Genomic DNA, 20,574 nt, shown 5'->3' with positions numbered 1-20,574 from the left:
TAATGTGACAAACCCAAAGCCTCTGGAGTGCTTGGTGTTTGGATTTATCATGACCACACAGTCCATAAGTGTTCCCCATTGCTCAAAATGGCTCCTCAGACTCTCATCTTTTGTTTCAAAGCTCAAACCTCCAATGAAGAGCTTCCACAGCTGTTGGGGCTCTGGAGACTGACTTAGACATGATGGTGGCAGGAGGGGAGACCTTAACAATGCTTACTCAGTGACATCAATGGGTAGAAAGTGAGTTTTGTGACAGTATTTGTAAGTTATTTCTCCTGGACCATTTTTCCCCATGGTAATTGGTTAAAAAGAAAAAATCTTTCTTTATAAATGCAGTCATTATTTTTATTGTCTTTGGTTTCTGGGTTTCTTCCACCAGCAGAATAAGAAAGGGAGAAACACACCTTTCTATACACAAAAATGTTGGAAAGGAAAATATAGTATCTCTATCAAACAGTGTACTGTTATCATAGCATCATATTTTCAGTTATTTATAATGAAATATCTGTTACTGAAATTCTACTCCTGGAGGCTTTATGCCATAATTTTCAACTATGTCTAGTTATATAATCTTCATCAAGGGGTTAAATATTTTACATAGGATTCATAGATTTAAATGCTTGATGTTAGATTGGCTTCCTGTATTATTATTAGGAAACCATTTTTTATCTGTGAAAATGACAAGACCAAAATTTTTTAATAGATGTTGGATCTTTGTCTACTAAATGTCTTTTAAAAGTATATACATTTTTCAGGCAGCTGCCTGAAAATGGAAACCTTGTTTTTTGTGTGTTTTTTTTAATTACATCTGAAAATATCTTAATATTTTATTTTGGATTTGTCAGTGATTTTTATTTTAAACGTATATTCAGTATTTACTTACTCATTTACTATTAGCATTTATTTATTAAGGTTCATTCATTTATTTGCTGAACTGCCACCTGCCCTTATATGGTTTATTATCTAATTTGAGAAACCAGACATATAAAGAGGAGAATTTAAAAAAAAAAACACCACCAAAACTTGGAGTATACTGCATAGAGAAATATCTTTAATTCAACAAATTTTATTAATTACTTTGTGTGCCTTATGCATAGGAGTTACTCATCAAGTTGTCAACTGTGTGAAGGAAGGTAAGCTGTGGCTTCTGCCCTTCTAGAAACTTGCAAATTAGATTTTAGAGGAATTGGGGGGAGGATATAATATGATGATACTGATGATGATAGGTGAGTAAATACAAACTATACATTAAACTCTTTACGTACATTCTCACAACAACCTTATAATGTAGCTTGATGTTCTTTTCTTTTTAATTTTTATTGTTAATCACCATACATTACATCATTAGTTTTTGATGTAGTGTTCCATGATTCATTGTTTGTGCATAACACCCAGTGCTCCCTGCATAACGTGCCCTCTTTAATACCCATCACCAGGCTAACCCATCCTCCCACCCCCCTCCCCTCTAGAATCCTCAGTTTGCTTTTCAGAGTCCATTGTCTCTAAGGCCTAGACAGGTCAAGTAATTTGTCCATGGACACATAGTTAATGCATAAAAGATACAGGGTTAAAGGTCTGTGTGACTTGATGTCCCATTCATATAGCCACCATATTATATGAGAGGATAGAAAAATTATATGGTGTCACAAATAGCAGAAATGCAAGGAAAAATTGATAATTGCCTTAAGCAAAATTGAATTTTTGTAGAGATTTAGATGAGGGGCAAATTTCATCTGTTTGGGGAAGATAAGGAAAGACTTCATTATTTAGCAAATGCAAATTCAAGTCAACTAATACAATGTACACTGGGTATATTGAATTCTCATAGAAAGCTTTCATTCTCTGTTTTTTGAATGATTTAATGAATAATAAATAGAAGGGTGGTTCTCAAACCCAGCTGTGAATATATACATATATTACTGTTACAATCACAGTTATTATTAATTGTACTATAATATTCACATTATGCTACATGATGAATAGAACAATAAATAAATACAATATTTGCTCTCCAAAAGATGTTCTGTAAAGCTTGCCAGTTTTCTGAATGTAGCTTTTGTTAAATGATTGGATAAATTCTTGTCTTAAAATTGCCTCTTCATAGCACTAAAACAAATACAGCAAGGGAGCTAAAGTCTTATTCAGTTGAGTAAAGCATGATGTACTTTGTGTGTACAATTTAAAAGAATTATCTCATGATTTTTAACACACAGTTCACTTCTTTTGAATCTGGCACTTGAAGAGTTTCGAGGAACAGAAAATAGGGCCTGTAGGAAAGGCCAAAAATGGCATTATTTATCTGAGAGAATAAGCAAGCTCAGGAAATAATTTTTCCAAAAATATATTCTAAATAATGTCCCTGATTCTATGATAACTTTGTGTTTCACAAAAATACTGAAGATAGTTATTTGAGGATATACTTTGACTTGTTGATTTGGTTGGCTATCTGTGTACAACTTACAATGAGGTTACATCCCAATATACTGCATTTAATACACCTAACCTACCAAACATCATAGCTTAGCCTTGTCTACCTTAAGTGTGCTAAGGGCACATTAGCCTACAGTCAGGCAAAATCATCCCACACAAAGCCTATTTTGTAGTAAACTGTTGAATATCTCATGTGAGTTACTGAATACTGAAAGTGAGAAGCAGCATGGTTGAAAGTATATCGATTGGATTTCCCCTTGAGGTCGTGTGGCCGGCTGGGAGCTGCCCAGCGTCACCAGACAGTATCCTACCCCATGCATATTGCTAGCTCAGGAAAAGATCAGAATTTAAAATTTGAAGTATGATTTCTACTGAATGTGTATTGCTTTTGCACCATGATAAAGTTGAAAAAATTGTAATTTGAAACATCAGGGTAAGTTGGGCTCTGCATAACTATTATAATGCTAACATGGTGGCGATGTGTTTGCTTTTGAAGCAATTGACTAAAATTGAAATGATACAGAAAGTACAGAGGGTAAGGCCTTCATGTAAGGATAACATGAAATTTAGACAATATTCCATGTTTTTTAGAATGCCATGTTTGTAGATAGGGTGGTTCAATGTCATAAAGATGTTAGTTCTCCTGAATAAATCTATAAATTCAAGGCAATTCCAGTAAACATCCCAGTACGATTTTTAGTGAAACCTAAAAAATTGATTTTAAAGCTCATGTGGAAAAGCAAAGGGCCAAAAATAGACAGTTTTAGAAACAGGGCAATTTTATTTATTTATTTTTTTTATATATTTTTTATAGATTTTTATTTATTTATTTGACAGAGAGAGAGAGCGAGAGCAGGAACACAAGCAGGGGGAGTGGGAGAGGGAGAAGCACGCTTCCCGCGGAGCAAGGAGCCCGATGTGGGGCTCGATCCCAGGACCCTGAGACCATGACCTGAGCCGAAGGCAGATGCTTAACGACTGAGCCACCCAGGCGCCCCTGAACAGGACAATTTTAAAGAAATATGAAGGTTGGAGTTTCATTAAACTCTAAATGCGGTGCTGTTACAGGGAGAGACAGAGTCCACAGTGGGGAGCACATAGACCCACACAGATATAGATGACTGGTATATGAAAGTCCTGGCTTTGCAGTCCCACGAAGATGGATTAGTCACTGAATAGACTGTGCAATAAATGTTGCTGGGGCAACCGGCTAATTGGAAAAAATATATAATTATTTTCTTACTTTTAGCCACAAACAAAATCAATACCAGGGGAGTTAAAGGCTTAAATGTGAAAATACTTCAGAACCTCTAAAAGAAAACAGAAGAATATATTTATACACTCCTGGTAGGCAAGAATTGCTTAAACAAAATGCAAAATGCATAAATTACAAAAGAAGGTTTGATCAATTTGACTACATTTATGACAAAAACTTGTATGAATAAAGAAAATCCCATAAAATAGAAATGAAGACAAACAACAAAGTACTGGTATCTAGAATATATAAAGAACTCTTAAATATAAATTAGAAAAAAGAGGTAGACCAATTAAAAAGTGGACAAAGGATTTGAACAGGCAATCTACAGAAGAATGATAATATACACATAAAATATGCCCAAGTTAGCAGTAATCATTGAAATGCACAATGAAATATTACTGATTTTGTAGAAAAAGGGGAAATTGCCTTCTGCTCATATAAGAATAAGTTTGGACAACGTCTGGACAATATTTTGGACAATATCTGGTAAAACTTTGACTTAACTTTTCCATTCTAGAGAAACTCTCACACTTCTATGCAGGAGACATTTATAAGACTGCTCATTGTAGCATTTAATGCAAGTTAACAGTACAGAGAATATATAAATTGTAGAATAGTCAATCAATGGAGTACTATTTGGCTGTGAAAATAAGTGAACTAGACTTAGCTGCATCCTCATAGACAAATCTAAAAATGATGATTAACAAAAAGTTCTACAAGGATATACTACAAGACGATTTTATGTGCAGTTCTAATACACACAAAAACAATACTGTGGTTTAGGGATATCTACAGATGTGATAAAAGCAAAGGGATGTGAATTGGGATGATAGATACCACATTCAAGGTGATGGTATTCTTTAAGAGGGAAAGGAAAGAAGATAGATCAGAAAAGGATACACTTGGTGGCGCCTGGGTGGCTCAGTCGTTAAGCGTCTGCCTTTGGCTCAGGTCATGATCCCAGAGTCCTGGGATCGAGCCCCGCATCGGGCTCCCTGCTCTGCGGGAAGCCTGCTTCTCCCTCTCCCACTCCCCCTGCTTGTGTTCTCTCTCTCGCTGTGTATCTCTCTGCCAAATAAATAAACAAAAAATCTTTAAAAAAAAAAAAAGATACACTTTATTTCTTAAGGTAGCGGAGAGGGCTGCATTATTATTCCTTATACCTTTTAATTGAAAGTTTTAAAGCATAGTTGGAACTTATTTAAAAAAGTTACTAGATAAAAAGAGAGGGATTCCTGATTCATTCAAAAACATTAGTATTGCAGTGAGGTTGCATTTCTTATTCACTCATGTATTAATTTCCCTTGATGCTGTTGTGCCCACAGAAGGGGGCAGCTTTCTGAAAGGTGAACAGATGGCTCTTTTGAGACATGTGGGTGAAACTAAACCAAATATGGCTTTCCACGTCAAACTTCCATTTTTTCCAAGATGTAATACTTACTTGAATATAAAATATCTTTCAGAAATACATCATTGTATAATATAAGCCTCAAAATTTAGATACATACACGCGTGCACCTTTTTTGAACAAAGAGTGAAGCGTCATAGTTTGTTTTTGCCTAATTGTGTAAGAAGTGAAACACAGAAGGAAATTTTTGTACAGATTTTATTTGTCCTACTTGTATCCTACCTGTTCATGGCTTCAAAATTAATAAGCTTCTCTAGAGATGAGAATAAAGATTAAAGACAAAGACAGTTGATTTGTTGCGGCATCTGCCTTGTCCAAGGGGACTGGATTAAGCATTCAGATGTTATAGTTGATAGCTACATAGGGGTGTGTTTTTCAAGTCTTCTGACAAAAATGAAATTTCCAGTTTGGTTTGAAGAAGAAAAATCAAAGCCCTCTGTAAAACCTTATCCCTAAAGCCTGAAGGCTCTTTCTTTGAGAAAAAGATGTATGATTTCTCCCAAGGGACAAACAGAAGTCTTTTTCAACTCAGCCAATGTAGTGTGAGAGACACAAATTTCACATGACATTCTCTGATTTTATCCCAGAGATCCTTTTAAATCAATAAGACTTGAGCAGGTGGGTATGTTTTTACAAGGATACACAGTACACTATGCAGATAGATGAAATAGAAGACTTGTGGTTTTCTTCTTCAGGATTTTCTTCCTAAAGATTATAGAAATTGGGAATGAATCTTGTGATGTGGTCCTCTGACAGTCCCACATGGGTGAGTCTATAGCTCCTTTCTCTGTTTTCCTGATTGGTTCATCCACTCCTTGGTTAACACAGGATTTTGGCCTCAAGGAGAGAGCTAAAGATAGAGCAACACTGAGTCACTTCTGAAAGACAGCCATAGTCTCTCTAGCAGGATTCTCAGATGAACTCAGTGACTGAATCCTTTGTGCTGATGGTAAACTCAGTGTAAAGCCTCCTGCCCTTTGGCCACCACTTCCTCCAGTCCTCCAATTTTGATAATTCATCAACCCCAGAAGGGTCACCAATCCATTGAGCCTCCTACCTTTTCACTGCCCACCTCCTGTGTCTGTGTCCCTCTCTTCTACCTTAGATTCTGTGGTCCATTATTACAGCTGTGCCCTGCATTTTGAAGTCTTTGCAACTCTTTTCTTGTTTGACTCCCCCCAAGTGATCATAGGCCCATGGCTGTAATATTTACATGCCAAGCTCCCCACTGCAAAGCAACAGAAGTTCCTGTATTTGGGACTTTTCCAGACCTTGTTCTATGTATCTCTTCATCTGGCTGTTCATTTGTATCCTTTATAAAAACTGGTGAATATATATATATATATATATATATATATATATATATATATATATATTCAGATAACTCTCCACAACTTCTCTACAGAAATCTAGAGTCATATACTTCCATTGGCATTCATGACTTTTCCCTTTGGAAGTCTAATGGGTATCTCAAACTTAACGTGCTTAAAATTTATTTTCTACCTTCCCCATTTAAAAAAAAATACATCATCAATGAAGCTATATCATAATATAACATGTTACCCAGCTTTATTTTTCTTCATAACTCTTGTCATTACCTGACATTACATCACATATCTGTATATTTATTTTCCTGTTTCACCCACTTGAGTATAACGCTGTGTCCACAGGATCTCTCTTGTTTATTCATTCCTTATAGTAGGCAGCCTAATGGTCCTTTAAAGATGTCCATGTCCCCATTCCCAGAATGTGTGAACGTGTTTTCTTGCATGGCAAAAGGGACTTTGCAAATGTGATAAAGTTAAGGATCTTGTGTTGGGGAGATTATCCTGGATTATCGGGGTGGATGCAGTAGAATCACTAGGGTCCCTGTAAGGGAAGGAGGGAGGCCCCGGGAATTAGAGAAGGCGTATGACAATGGAAGCAGAGATTAAAGTGATGGGGTCATGAGCCAAGGAAGGCGGGGGCTTCTAGAAGCTGGAAAAGGCAAGGAACAGACTCTCCCTGAGAGTCTCCAGGAGGAACACAGCTCTGCTGGCTGTGGTTTTAGCTCTGTAAAACCTGTCTTGGACTTCTGACCTCCCGAGCTTTAAGTTCATAAGTGTGTGTTGTTTTAAGCAACTAAACTTGTAATTTGTTATGGCAGCAGTAGGAAACGAATACAGTTCTGTATCTCTGCTGTTTGGAATTTTTCTGACATGTAGGTGCTAAACTAAAAGAAGTCATTTGAATGAGTGTTATGTCTTCATTATTTTAGATTCCATATAGAGATTATTGAAGTTTCAAATTCATATTCTAAATGTTATTGAACATAAATAATCCATTCTTTATTTGAAAAATAATATTTACATTTATTTTTATCCAGGCAAAAGATATTCTTTGTTATCCTAGTCTATTTCAAGGAGGCATTTCATAAGTGTGTGTGTGTGTGTGTGTGTGTGTAGTGATTTGAAAATCTCAGAATATCCGGAATGGAAAGGACTTTGAAGGGCATTCAGTTGAATTTCCTGACCTGATGTTTGTATATTTTTCATAATATCCCCAACAAGTGACCATCCCATGTCTATTTTAGAATTTTCAGTGATGGGAAACTCACTTTAGCTGGAGGGGTCAAAACCACTTTTGGATAGATTTTTCTGACTTTTGCCTGTTTTGTTCTCTACTTACAGAATTAAACCAAGACTAAAAACATTAGTTATAAGCCAAAACTGACTTATTTTAACCCATTTATTAAAGATATATCTGAAGTCCAAGTCTTTGATTATCTTTACATGTGAAATGCCTACTTTTGCAGAAAGTCTTTATGCTCGGCCATCAGAAACCATCAAATATGCTGGAGGGGGAATGGTGAATAAAAATCAAGAAGTGATCTGCAGATTTGCAGTTATGTGGTAAATGCTTCCATTGCTCTCTCATAGGAGGCACTTCAGACAGTAATTTTTAGTAGAGAATGGTATTGGCTTAACTTTGGGCTTTAACTTGTCTCCAAATACTGTCAAATTATTAATATTTCCATTTTGTTGATGGCTCAACTGATACAGGACAGTGAATTCAGTGAATTAGAATCCGTGAACTCAGCTCAATAACTGGTGAGCCCTATCAGTGTCTCATGCACTGTGCTGGACGCCTGAGGAAAAAAGATGGTAAAGTGATGGCTCCTGCCCTCAAGAGACTCTCTCACAAACTAGTTGGGAATATAGACATGTAAACACAAATATAACAGGAAATGACAGTGCTCTACTGTTGGCAAGCATGATGGCTTACGAGCACAGAGGGGCACCGGTGATTAGTTCTGGCTTGCTGGCCCAGACAGGGAGTGGGTGGGAGGGGAGGAGGAGCAGGAAAGAAGGGGAGAGGAAGGAAGGGAATAAAGATAATGCATGAACTTCTATGGGTAATAGAGCAGCACAGTATCTTGAATGTTCCATTGTTAATTATATAAATAGTAATAGTTTAAATGTGTGGACCTTGATTGCATTGTTGAATGGTTAATTTCCTGATAAAAATTTGCTTGCAAATGCCACGATTTTCACTTTCTATTAATGTATTTAAAAAATTCATTCTCAGGGCACCTGGGTGGCTCAGTCAGTTGGGCGTCTGCCTTTGCTCAGGTTGTGATCTCGGGGTCCTGGGATTGAGCCCCGTGTCAGGCTCCCTCCTCAGCGGGGAGTCTGCTTCTCCCTCTCCCTCTGCCCCTGCTCATGCATGCTCGCTCTCTCTCTCTCTGTCAAATGAATAGGTAAAATCTTTTAAAAAATCGAAGAAATTCATTCTCTAATGTAAGTGACAAATGAAAAATTACGCATTAATTTTTCCATGGCATCTAAACAATCTGTTAAGAGTCAGTTGTCCTGGTGCACCTGGGTGGCTCAGTCGGTTAAGCGTCTGCCTTCAGCTCAGGTCATGATCCCACGATCCTGGGATTGAGTCCCACATCAGGCTCCCTGCTCAGTGGGAAGCCTGCTTCTCCCTCTGCCTCTCCCCCTGCTTGTGCTCTCTCTGTCTCTCTCTCTGTCAAAAAAATTAAAAAAAAAAATCTTAAAAAAAAAAAAAAAAAAGAGTCTGTTGTCCCCAGAATGTCAGAGGTTTTGTATCTAGCTCTCAGGACTATCAAAGTTGTTGGCATCAGTCAACTCTTTATCTCTCATTTTATTTTGTATGTTCAAAGGGAGAGTCAAGCCTTTTAACCTGTAGCTGTAGACATAGGGTTTCTCAGCCACTCAGATTTATTCATGCCCTTGGTGAGGCTGCATTTCCCATCTTTGAGATGGCCAACCAGGGGCCTAGCCAAGGAAAACTTAGGGGTGGCGATTGCCCTACCATCCTTCTGGATGAAGTGGTTTCTCAGAGAACTATAAGCTCCACAAAGGAAGTTACCACATCCCTCTTGCTCTTTGCTGTAGCTTTCATGCCCAGCATAGGAGGCCTTCGTTTGCTAAATCAGTGAATGAATGAATTATTCTTACCTCACTGTACTTCAAGTGTCGGCAAGTAAAGTAGGAGCTAAGGGAACGTGGTGTGATTGCTTCCTTTTATGGAGCACCAAAGCATCGCTGTGTTGCAGTCTTACAGTCATGGGTGTGCTCCTGGTTCTTTTGCGTTCTGCACTGCCAGTGATGAGCCGAGCACCGCGGCGGTTCTAGGCCTTGCTCTGTCTTAATTCTCTGGCCACTGCAGAATCTTCGAGAGCAGGCCTTGCCCCATACTCATATTTAACATCGGTAGATGCTTGGTGTGTTGTTGGTGCTTGGTAGGCATTTACCAGGGAGAGTAGTAGCAGCTTGGAGATAGGAGAGGGCCCGGGTGCACTGGGAGCGGTGTGGATGGCAGCCTCACTTGCTGGACTTCTGATAGCCCAGAATCTTAAACGTATTTTTTCCCTTCTCAACTTTTTTTTAAATTTCATAAATGAGTGCGTTGAAGCTTCCCCAAGCCATGCAGCTCTCCCTTTTCCTATACAAGCAGGATGCAAAGTCAGAGTTGGTTGGTGGGAAAGAATCTGCTAATTTCTAGATTCCAATACTTCTGAGAAACAGGAAGAGCCAACGTCAGTTGGCTAATGTTGTGGGATGTGGGATGGAGACCTCGTACTTTTCCCCTCTCTCTGCCCATACCCTGGGCTGTTTTTCATTCACCTCCACATGTCATATGATAGTCATTTGTTTGTTGCTGGTCCCAAACAAGAAGACCATTATTAAGGCTGTATTGAGATCTTTTATGGCTTAGACTAAGGGTCTTAAATCTTTCCTTTGTCCATTTCCTGTTACCCTTTCTTCACTAACTACCCTGACTGCAAAGCCCTGGAGTTCAAAGATGGTTGTTTAATTAGCTTGAGGCCTTTTCCCATGGATGGCCGGAACCATTCTACAGCATCACTAGTGATATTTGCATGTACATACGGAGGTATGTCGTGACCCGTGTGAAAAAGACTGTCTTGGTTATCTGGGACGTTTGGTTTCTATCTGTGAGAACAGTAATAAAATCTGTATACAGGTGGTTAACGTATTCAAAAGTATCCAAGTTCCTGCTAAGTCCTCTACTGTATCTACGTACCACATTTTGTTTCCACGGTTATCTGTTGGTAGATATTTGTGTTGTTTCCACCTTTTGACTATTGTGAGTAAAGCTGCTGTGAACAACGGTGTACAAGTATCTGTTCAAGTCTCTGCTCTAAATTCGTTTGGACATCTACCTAGGAGTGGAATTGCTATGTCATATGGTTTATTCTGGGTTTAACTTTTTGTGGAGTTTGCTATAGCAGCTGCACCATTTGGTAGCCCCCCAGCAGCGCATCAGGGCTCCAGTTCCTCCACGTCCTCACCCACACTTGTTGTTTTCCATTTTTTAAAAAAATAATAGTCATCTTGATGTGGTGTTTGTTTTTGCTTAAGAATTAGACTGCATCTAAACAGTCCTTTTAGTGGTAGAACACCTCATCTAGCAGACAGATACATACAAAGTGTATTTCATGTAAAAAATCCAGGAAAATTGTGATTTGATCTATTCGCTGTTAGCTTTATTTTCTCCCTGCAATTGTAATTTTTATAAACTGTAGTTGAGGATAAACAATTAAACGTAAGCTGGGTATTTAGACGAAGAATATTAAAAACTTACATGTATATCATGTTGAGGTTTGGAAAAGGTAACTCTTCCTCTTTTCTGTGATGTCAAAGACAAAAGATACCACCACTGTTAGAACCTTAGCAGACAAGAGCGAAGAGATCAGCGGATATTTCTTGAACCCTTCTTTATTGCCATCGGAATGTTCACCAACATCCTTGAAAACGAGGACAGAAGACATGAGTGACCTCCCTTCTGAGAGCCAAAGAAGCATACCACTCGCTGTGACTGACGCTTTAGAGCATATTATGGAACAACTCAATGTTCTGACCCAGGTGGGCTAGCATGCTTTGTACTTAGGTTATACAAAACAATGCTGGTTACAGCAGGTTGCAGACCTAGCAAAGCCGTGGGGAAATTTCCTAGAAAGTCTAGCTCAAAACAAAAAAAAAAAAGAAAAGAAAGGCTAGCTCAAGGTGGCAAGCAATATAGCAAGGCATGCTCTGCTGAGCTGCTATAGTAAGATCTTTTAGAGGTAAGATCAGAGCCCACGTGTACACATGCATGTGTGCATTTACACACACACACACGCACGCACGCACACACACACACAGCTGCCCTTGTGCTCTGTCTGCCATCTGGAGGCCAGAAGGAACAGTGGAGACCGGGAAGAATAGCGTGGTGCCCCATGCTATAAATGTATATGATTCTGCTCAGTAAGGTTTTACCTGAAGATTTTTGATGTATTGTGTTCAGATTAGGACATTATCAAAGAAATATTTGGGGCCATGAGAAAAATGATTAACAATTTCTGGTTAGAATGAAATTTTGACAATGTTTATAGTTCTTCACTGTGAAGAACTTCTCATTGTCCAAGATATAACTTTCCTCATTCCAAAGCTAATTACGTTGATGCTGTGTGCTTCTGGAGGGGATGGGTTTTGCATACCTGTTTTAGAATATTACCTCGTCCTTTGATGCCTTTTTACCTTTGCAAAGAAGGTATACTGTGGATCTTTATATACCAAAGGTCTTCCAACTCTTGGTCAGAAGACATAGGTGTCATTTAAAGGAGGTGGTGTGTTGGGGCGCCTGGGTGGCTCAGTCGTTAAGCGTCTGCCTTCAGCTCAGGTCATGATCCCAGGGTCCTGGGATCTAGCCCCGCATCAGGCTCCCTGCTCAGCCAGGAGTCTGCTTCTCTCTCTCCCACTCCCCCTGCTTGTGTTCCCTACTAGCTGTCTCTCTCTCTCTGTCAAATAAATAAATAAAATCTTTAAAAAAAAAAAAAAAGGAGGTGGTGTGTTGAAATGGATACATCAAAGGTTTCTCCTCCAGCCCTGCTGATTCAGTGTTTCCTCTGAAGAAGTCTTATTGTTGCTCTGATCTGTAGAATGAGGTTGCCAATATTTGTCAGAGCAGACCTTGCTACAAGTTATACAGAAAGAGAGGCTATCATGTGAGCTAGAGAGATGGCAATTACTTTTCCAGAATACATATTTCAAGTTGAAATAGCTCTTGCATAGAAATCATCTCATTCTGTTCTCAACACTGGCTGTACATTGTAGTCACCTGGGCAGTTATAAAGCATACATATGCAGATGGCCAGTTCTCATCTCCAGACAATCCATTGCGACTGGGCTGGGGTAAGGCCCTGACATCTGTCTTTTTAAGTACCCCATACGATTCTGTTTCACAGCCAGGGTTTAGAGCCACTAATTAAATGAATACTAAAAACCTGTAGATCACATCTCAGGGCCTTTTGAAGCAAGAGCCATATATGTGGATTTGGGGTCCTGACAGATTGTGGGAAAGAGCCATGTGAGTACTTGGAGTCATCTCAAGATTTGTTCAATGAAAATCCTATTAAAATCACTAACTTTCACTTTGCAGTATTGTACTGGAGGTGACCTTCTCTGTATTTATCATACACTTCTTCCCTTGAAAGGCAGCTTCCCTTTCGGCCTCATGCCAGATTTAGTTTTGGTTGGCTTATTTCCCATATTGCCACAACTTCTTCACCTACACTGTCATATTCAATGTCAGGTCCTTCTTAGAGCCTCTCCCAAGGGAATCTTTCCATTCTCTATTCTTTCAGCCTCATGACCCATCTTTCCTTCTTACCTGATTCAAGGTTAAATGAATCATTTAAGATTTACTGAATGTCTCTATGATTTTTAATTTTGAAAGGCTGGCTTTCTTTTGTAGTTAAGGAGGTTAAAGCAAGCACAACACACTTGCAAAATAGAAACAGTGAATCTGTGGGCAAGTAGCAAGTAAAATAAACATGTTCTGATTCACTTTAATTACAGATGACTGAGCATCTCCTAACTCACTCACAGTGTTTATATCTCATCTGCACTGATAAATGGAATTAACCAGTGTTAAAGGTGTTGCTAATATACATATCAACAGCTTTAGCATGTGGAATTGTGATAATGTATGTAAAGTATATAGCAAAATGCTTGGCCCATATAGGTACTCAAGAAATGGTAGAAAATTTTATCAGCATCATTTTTTTTAAAGATTTTATTTATTCATTTGACAGAGCGAGACACAGCGAGAGAGGGAACACAAGCAGGGGGAGTGGGAGAGTAGAAGCAGGCTTCCCACTGAGCAGGGAGCCCTGGGATCACGACCCAAGCTGAAGGCAGACGCTTAATGACTGAGCCACCCAGTCGCCCCTATCAGCATCACTTTTAATTAGCCATAATCTATAGTATGGAATATGAAAGCAAAAGCTATTAAATAATGATATTTTAAAAATGTTTACTTTTGGAGGATGATAAGGAATCAGTTCATTATCTTAAAACTTGTTGACTAAAATAATCAAGCATTTATCCTGCCTTTCCTATATGAACTCTACCACTGGATAACCAAGTAGTAGATGAGGAAAGTGTCTCTTATTTATAAATTATCCCAGCTAATAGTTTTTTTAAATGATGGAATTAGAATATCATTTACAATGCTCAAGAATGAATAGATCTAGGCATTGATCAGGTCCAACATTATGAGAAAAGAAATGATCAAACCTTATTAACATGCCTTCTAATGAAATAGACCACTTCCTGTAGTCTTAACTATAGGTCTTATTAGATCCATAGTCTTGCAGATCTAATCTGAGTCTAATCCAGCCTTTGAATCCAGCTGCCAATTTATAGAAAATATAGAGAACAGAACAGACTGACCTGCACCCTTAGCACACTATCCTTAAAATTCAGAATGGTGGAAGCTCTGCAGATAAACTCTATTCTAAATGGCCAGAGTCTGTCAACAGACAAATTGTTTAAAAAAAAAAAAAAAAGTGGGGGGTGAGGATGAGAAGCTGTAGATTAAAAGGAACTTTAAATGGCATCTCAAACTTTGAAAATGGGTAAGACAAAATTACAGTGTCTAGGAATGTACACCTGAACGATAAAACCATAAAGAACGTAAGAAAGCAATGACTGTGATGGTCAGGAGAGTGGCTGTTGTCGGGGGGAGGGCAGGAGTGGGGATTCTGAGAGGCCCATGGAAAGAACGCTGGGGTGGCTGGCAAAGTAAGAGTTCTGGACCTGGGTGCTCGTTATCAGGGTGTTTTTCTCATGAGGATTCATTCAGGGACACGTTTTTTTGTGTAGCTTCCTGAATCCATTTTATTTTATAATAAAAAGTTTAAAAGAAATCTAAAAGATTGAAGATGAAGTAGTCAATATCAAATTAGATTTGCCAAATGTAGAAGTAGCCATTTGTGTGTGCGTGGGTGGGGGGGAGGTCATTTGCTCATTTATTAGCCACAGGAGTTAAAAGAGCTAAGATTCATCAAGTCCTATGTACCAGGCACCCGTGTAAGCATTTTATGTGCCTTACTTCATTTGGTCTTCCTAACAACCCTGGGAGACACGGTCATTTTCAAGGTGTGAGAACTGATGCTGGTTATTCTAACAATTTAAAGTAAACGAAGGATCCAGCTGGTATAGTTAGGATCCATCATGGATTGGTCGTGACAGAGTGACAAGTGGTGACATAAGTAGGCCCTGGGCTGGGCTTGTGTCGCCCCGTCCCCCTGTCCTTTCCCCCCCACACCGCCATGTAGCCTGCGGGACTGCACACAGGCCACCTGTGGCCTCCTCCCTGGCTTTGGTGCTTCAGGAGACCAGACAAGAATGGTCTACAGAGGCCTCATCTTTTACTCTTTTCTCACCAAAGGCATCGGTTTTTATCTTTTCCTCAAATTGCTTCATAATGCTTTTTGCCAGTGGAAGGGCCCAGAAGCAGAACACGTTCTGGGGCTGATTTAGGAGCCCCTTCCCAACAAAGGGGTGGACATTCCAGTTCCTGAAAGGATCTCCGATGCAGAGATGACCGTCATTGTCCTCACCGCCAGGTCACTAGGTATTGATTATTTTGTCCTCCTTTTGCAGACTGTTTCAATCTTGGAGCAGCGACTGACCTTGACAGAGGATAAGCTGAAAGACTGCCTTGAAAATCAGCAAAGGCTTTTCAATGTTATCCAACAGAAAAGTTAAATAGAAAAATATGAGCAGAGGCTTGATAAATGGCCACATGTACATGTGCTCAGGAGGGTAGTACAAGATGCTTCACACAACACACCCATGTACTCACTATCATGGCATTTCTTAAAAGGGTGAACAACAGAACAAAAGGCAGAAAAGGCATAATGACTAATTTAAACACACAAATCAATGTCAAGGACTAATTCAAATCATTACCATTTATGATTGCAGTAATAAAGTGGTAAGTATTCAAGTGGCTCTGTATTTTCCCCCATATTATTGTAAATGCCGGTTTTCGTTTATAGTCCAAATCCTGCCAGGAAAGTAACCAAATCGAATTTCATTGTTAAATCATTTCAACTGATCACACTCAGGTGATTCCTTAAAGCAATGGATGTGTTTCCTTCGTGAACAACACCCTTGGGGTGAAGTAATGCAGTTACCTCTAAAACTGCATCCTGTATGCGGAGAATGAATTAGTGGTCTGACTCATGTTTCTGTCAGCTCAAAAAAAAAAAAAATTTTTTTATTCTTTCTTAACAATGTCCTGAAATGATGATCTTATAAAATTCCCAAAGCACAGAATTTCCACAAGAATACACTTATATACATGACACAGGGCAGTGGGTTTTTACTTCATTTATGGTGAACATGGCTTATCCTTTGCCCAGCCTGAAAGAAAATGAAGAACTAGAAACGCATGAAGCGCACGTCTTTGCTCTCGTTGACGGGCGCACGGAAGGATTTGGGTTGTGTCCAGACCTATGACCCCAGGGTACAGAGATGGCGCCAGTGGGGTTTCAGTATGCTCTGATGCTTGAATGACGCAACAGTGACATTTACAAATACACACACACATGTATGTCCACATGCTTCAGAAAAGTTGTTGCTTAGGGTGATTTGGGTGGCTGAGTAATAAGTATGTATAATATTCACATCATTGTCTTCCTATTTTTTTTTTAACGAATGTGATTTAAAACAAAATAAAAATGAGCTTGGCATTCCAAAAAATGCTCAGGGTGACTTGGTTACAAGTTAGAATTTTGTTTTATCTAAAAAAAAATGAGATTAAATTGAAGAAAAACAAATTAATTTTTGCTTGCTTTTCTGTTAACCTAAATCAAGAGGTGGGTGAGGGCAGTCTGTATTTATGCTGTCTGTAGGTAACATGGGGAAAATGCTATCTATGTTTTGAAAAAGAAGAAAAAGTCAAGTCCTATTTATGTAGGAGTCTGTGTTTATAAATTTTTCCCAAGCAATTTCAATCATATCTATAAGGTGGTTTTTTTAAAAAATCACCTCATTGTGTGTTTTAAGTGCCTTTTTATATTATACTAAGTGTGAACTTGTAGACATTTTCAAAAGTTTTGTAAAGACTAAGTGGCATTGTATTTTTATAACCTCATTCAAAAGACTAAGATATGAAATGTCATACTGATTTTTGTTTACCATCTCTTAAGCTTCAAACAATAAAAACATTTTACCCTTAAAAAAGTTGTTCCTTTCTTTTTAAGTGGTTAAAACCTTGAAATACTAAACTTCCTATGCAGCTCAGTCACCTTTCATTGTGCATAACAATCTCCTGGGGCATTTGTCCAAGTTTCCTGGGCCTTACCCGGTTCGTAGGATCACCGGGTCGGGCGGGGCCCATCATCTGCATCTCTTAAGAAGCTCGCAGGTGCTGTAGATGCTTGCCGGCCTACGGCCCACACTCTAGAAACCCATGACGGAGCTATAGCCACTTCTTACAACATGGTGTTGCCACGTTTTTATAGGCATCACAAACCTTTATAAGGGATCTAAAAACAGTGGTGATAGAAATTAAAATGCCTTGAAACTTTTTCAAGAGGGTCATTTTATAACCCCTCCCCCCTCTTTCTTTAAGCTTTTGCCGATTCTCTTTGGTCTTCCTCTGCTTTCCAGCCTCTCATCTGTCCTAACCTGCATATTCAACTGCCTCATCTACATCTCCACTCTGGAAGACTAGTAGGCCTCTCTGAATATGTCCGAAACCGAGCTCCCCCTTCCGGTGCCACCCGCCAGCTCCCCTCCTGCGTCTCCCGGCAGGTGCTCAGGCTGATGACCTCAGAGTTAGGCTCGCCTCCTTTCTCTCACACCTCACATTCCATTCCTCCAGCGGATTTTGACAGAGCGGATGAAACACGCGATCACTTCCACTACCTTGGTCACCTGCCCGGGCCCGAGCTGCCATCGTCCCTTCCTGACCGCATTTGCCTCCCTGCTGGCCCGCCTGCTGGCCTGGCATAGTAGGTCAGAGTGCTCACTGAAAAGCGAGTTTACACGGGTGGCTCTTCTCCAAACCTTCCAGGGCCTCCCATCGCACTCATCAGCCTAAAAGCTCAAACCTTGACAGTAGTAATGGGACCCCTACCCCCTCCTGGTGGACCTCTCCCCCCTGCCTTGGGTCGCTCTCACTCATTGCCCTTTGGCCATAGGCCTTAGCGGCCTCTTTGCCTTCCTTTGAAGAAGCAAAATAGCTCCCGCCTGAGGGCTTTTTGTACTTGCCATTCCCTCCGCCTGGAACTCTGTCCCCAGCCCTCCTAACATTCCAGCCCTGCTCACAGGTTGCCTTTTCAAAGACATCTTTTTTTTTTTTTTTTTTAAAGAGTCTACTCTTGGGGCGTCTGGGTGGCTCAGTCGGTTAAACATCTGCCTTCAGCTCAGGTCATGATCCCAGGGTCCTGGGATCCCACGTCTGGCTCCCTGCTCAGTGGGGAGCCTGCTTCTCCCTCTCCCTCTGCCGCTTCCCCCCGGTTGTGTGCTCGCTCGCTCTCTCTTTCAAAGAAATAATAAAATCTTTAAAAAAAAAAGTATTCCTAAGCAATCTGCACACCCAACATGGGGCTCGGCCCCATGACCCCATGATCAAGAGTCACGCTCCACAGACTGAGCCAGCCAGGCGCCCTACAGGTTGCCTTTTCAAAGGTGCCCTCCCTGACCACCCGGGATGAAATCATTCACTTCCATTCGTTCCCTGCAAGTCTCTGGTCCAACACAGACAGCAATACAATTGCAATTCTGCCCTTGCCGCTGCGGCTCTCCTTCTCAAAAAGCAAACGCTGGTATCTTTAGATTTCCCCACCAAGCACATTGCCTCATTCATAGGAACTCAGCAGATACTTGCTGAGTAAATGAGAATTTTCATTTATTCGAGTGTTTTAAAAACTTGTTTTTCAATCCATTTCCAGCTAAAAGCAGTTAAAACTAGGCTGAGTGGACTGGAAGACATAGCATACGTAAAAATTTAGATGCTTGATATTTGGGGCTGAGTGGGCATTGCTCTGACTTGCTATTTGTTGTATAGCTCAATAGTTACATGCACAGCCTTTTTTTTTTTTTTTAAAGATATGCCTTTAAAAAAAAAAGATTTTGTGTATTAGAGAGAGAACATGAGCAGGGGTAGAGAGGCAGGGTGTCAGAGGAGAGGGAGAAGCAGACTGCCTGCTGAGTAGGGAGCTTGACACAGGGCTCGATCCCAGGACCCTGGGATCATGACCTGAGCCGAAGGCAGATGCTTAACCCACTGAGCCACCCAGGCGCCCCACATGCACAGTCTTTGAAGCCAGAAAGACCCAGGTGTATGTTCTGGCTTTGCTTTTCTCTAGCAGTGTGACCTTTAGGAAAGGTACTCACAAAGCTTAGTTTTCTTTACCTATAAAAGGTAAAAAAATAATAATTGAATTATGTTTGTGAAATGATTAGCCCCATTGCTGTCACAGAATTAAGTGCTCAATGAATGGTAGATATTATTGCTATTTATTACTCATTTTGTTTCCCTGGACTGCATTTCCAGATAATATGATTTCAACTGTAACTGTGGGAAAGATACAGGTATTAAGTGCTAATGAATGAAAGCATGATATTTCATCCAAAATTAATGTTTTTATTATTGAAAGTACAACTAAAAGAATAAATATGTAAAAGAAATTAGCCTTCCATACACATAAAACCTCAAGGTTCAGGCCAAAAGCTAGCCTCTGAGCAACTTCAGAGGAATTCAGCCTGAGCATACAAATGCCATAATTACCCTAAGTAGAGGCAGAGCAGAAATGAGAAGTGGGAGAAGGGCCTGGAATGCGAACCAAGGAAGTGCCAGTGAGGCAAAGACGTCCCGGGAGCTCATACTCTTCGTGCCCTTTGACATTTGGAGAACAAGCAGTATTTGCTTTCTACCTTTTCTTTAAAGACAAAGCAGTCCAGAGCCTCACTGAACATTTCATTCACATGAGGAGCACACTTGGTCTGTTGTTCCCAAGATCAGTTCTGCGCATCTAAGAGGATTTAAAGATAAGCCCTCTAGCCCCGGGTAGAAATATTTGGCTGCTGAGAGAAAGTCATGATTTAAATACTTGGAGGTTACTGACAAATAATCATGTTCAGCTCATGAGTAAATTCAGTAATAAGTAAGGATGGGTCTATAATAGGTATTTAAGTGGAATTGTATCTTCAATACATTGTATGCTTCGTATTCCACTATGGCTCGTACAGTGTTTTTGCCTTAGCGAGTCACGAGGTTTTAGACTTCATGCCCCAGAGGATTTATGAATGTACATTGAATCTAGAAACACAGCGTAATTGCCAGGTTGTCCTCCATAAGCCCCAGCTGTGACTCTCGGTCAGATAACACAATGGCAGCTTGGGTTCCCTGGAAAAATAGGTCAGTGGCTTGCCAAGAGGCAGAGGTTAGTGGGGGTAGAGAGGGTGTACACAACTACTTTTTTTCTTTGCAAAGTACAAAAGTTGCCTTTTCTTTGGGGCCAAATATCAAACATGTTCCTAATAAAAAATAAAGCCTCTGCTTTGAGAGTCTTCTCCTAATAAAGGAGATTTCACAACAAAAGCAGTAGGAGAAATAGCTCACTCATCTAAAATTTCTAAATTTTTAAAGGAAAAAGTGTATGAGA

At 39.8% G+C, this 20,574-nt stretch overlaps 1 protein-coding gene across 8 annotated transcripts in view; it reads left to right on the top strand.

Moving 5' to 3' along the window:
- Positions 1 to 16,513, top strand: part of POC1B (POC1 centriolar protein B) — a 92,570-nt gene extending 76,057 nt beyond the window's left edge. For 4 of the 8 annotated variants that reach the window (XM_081822185.1, XM_081822182.1, XM_081822186.1 and 1 more), the window contains 2 exons: positions 11,270 to 11,491; positions 15,557 to 16,513. In XM_081822185.1, coding sequence (XP_081678311.1) covers positions 11,270 to 11,491; positions 15,557 to 15,661 — 327 coding nt within the window. In that variant the 3' untranslated portion in view covers positions 15,662 to 16,513. Of the gene's footprint in view, positions 1 to 5,791; positions 7,328 to 11,269; positions 11,492 to 15,556 lie in introns of those variants that run through there. The other 4 variants (XM_081822184.1, XM_081822183.1, XM_081822187.1 and 1 more) reach the window with 3 other exon arrangements.
- The last annotated feature ends 4,061 nt before the right edge of the window (positions 16,514 to 20,574 follow it).

Source organism: Leptonychotes weddellii, chromosome 5, assembly GCF_054177405.1.
Source record: "Leptonychotes weddellii isolate Sample4059 chromosome 5, ASM5417740v2, whole genome shotgun sequence".
In the NCBI taxonomy this organism is placed as follows: Eukaryota; Metazoa; Chordata; class Mammalia; order Carnivora; family Phocidae; genus Leptonychotes; species Leptonychotes weddellii.
This window is presented reverse-complemented; position numbering and strand designations above follow the sequence as displayed.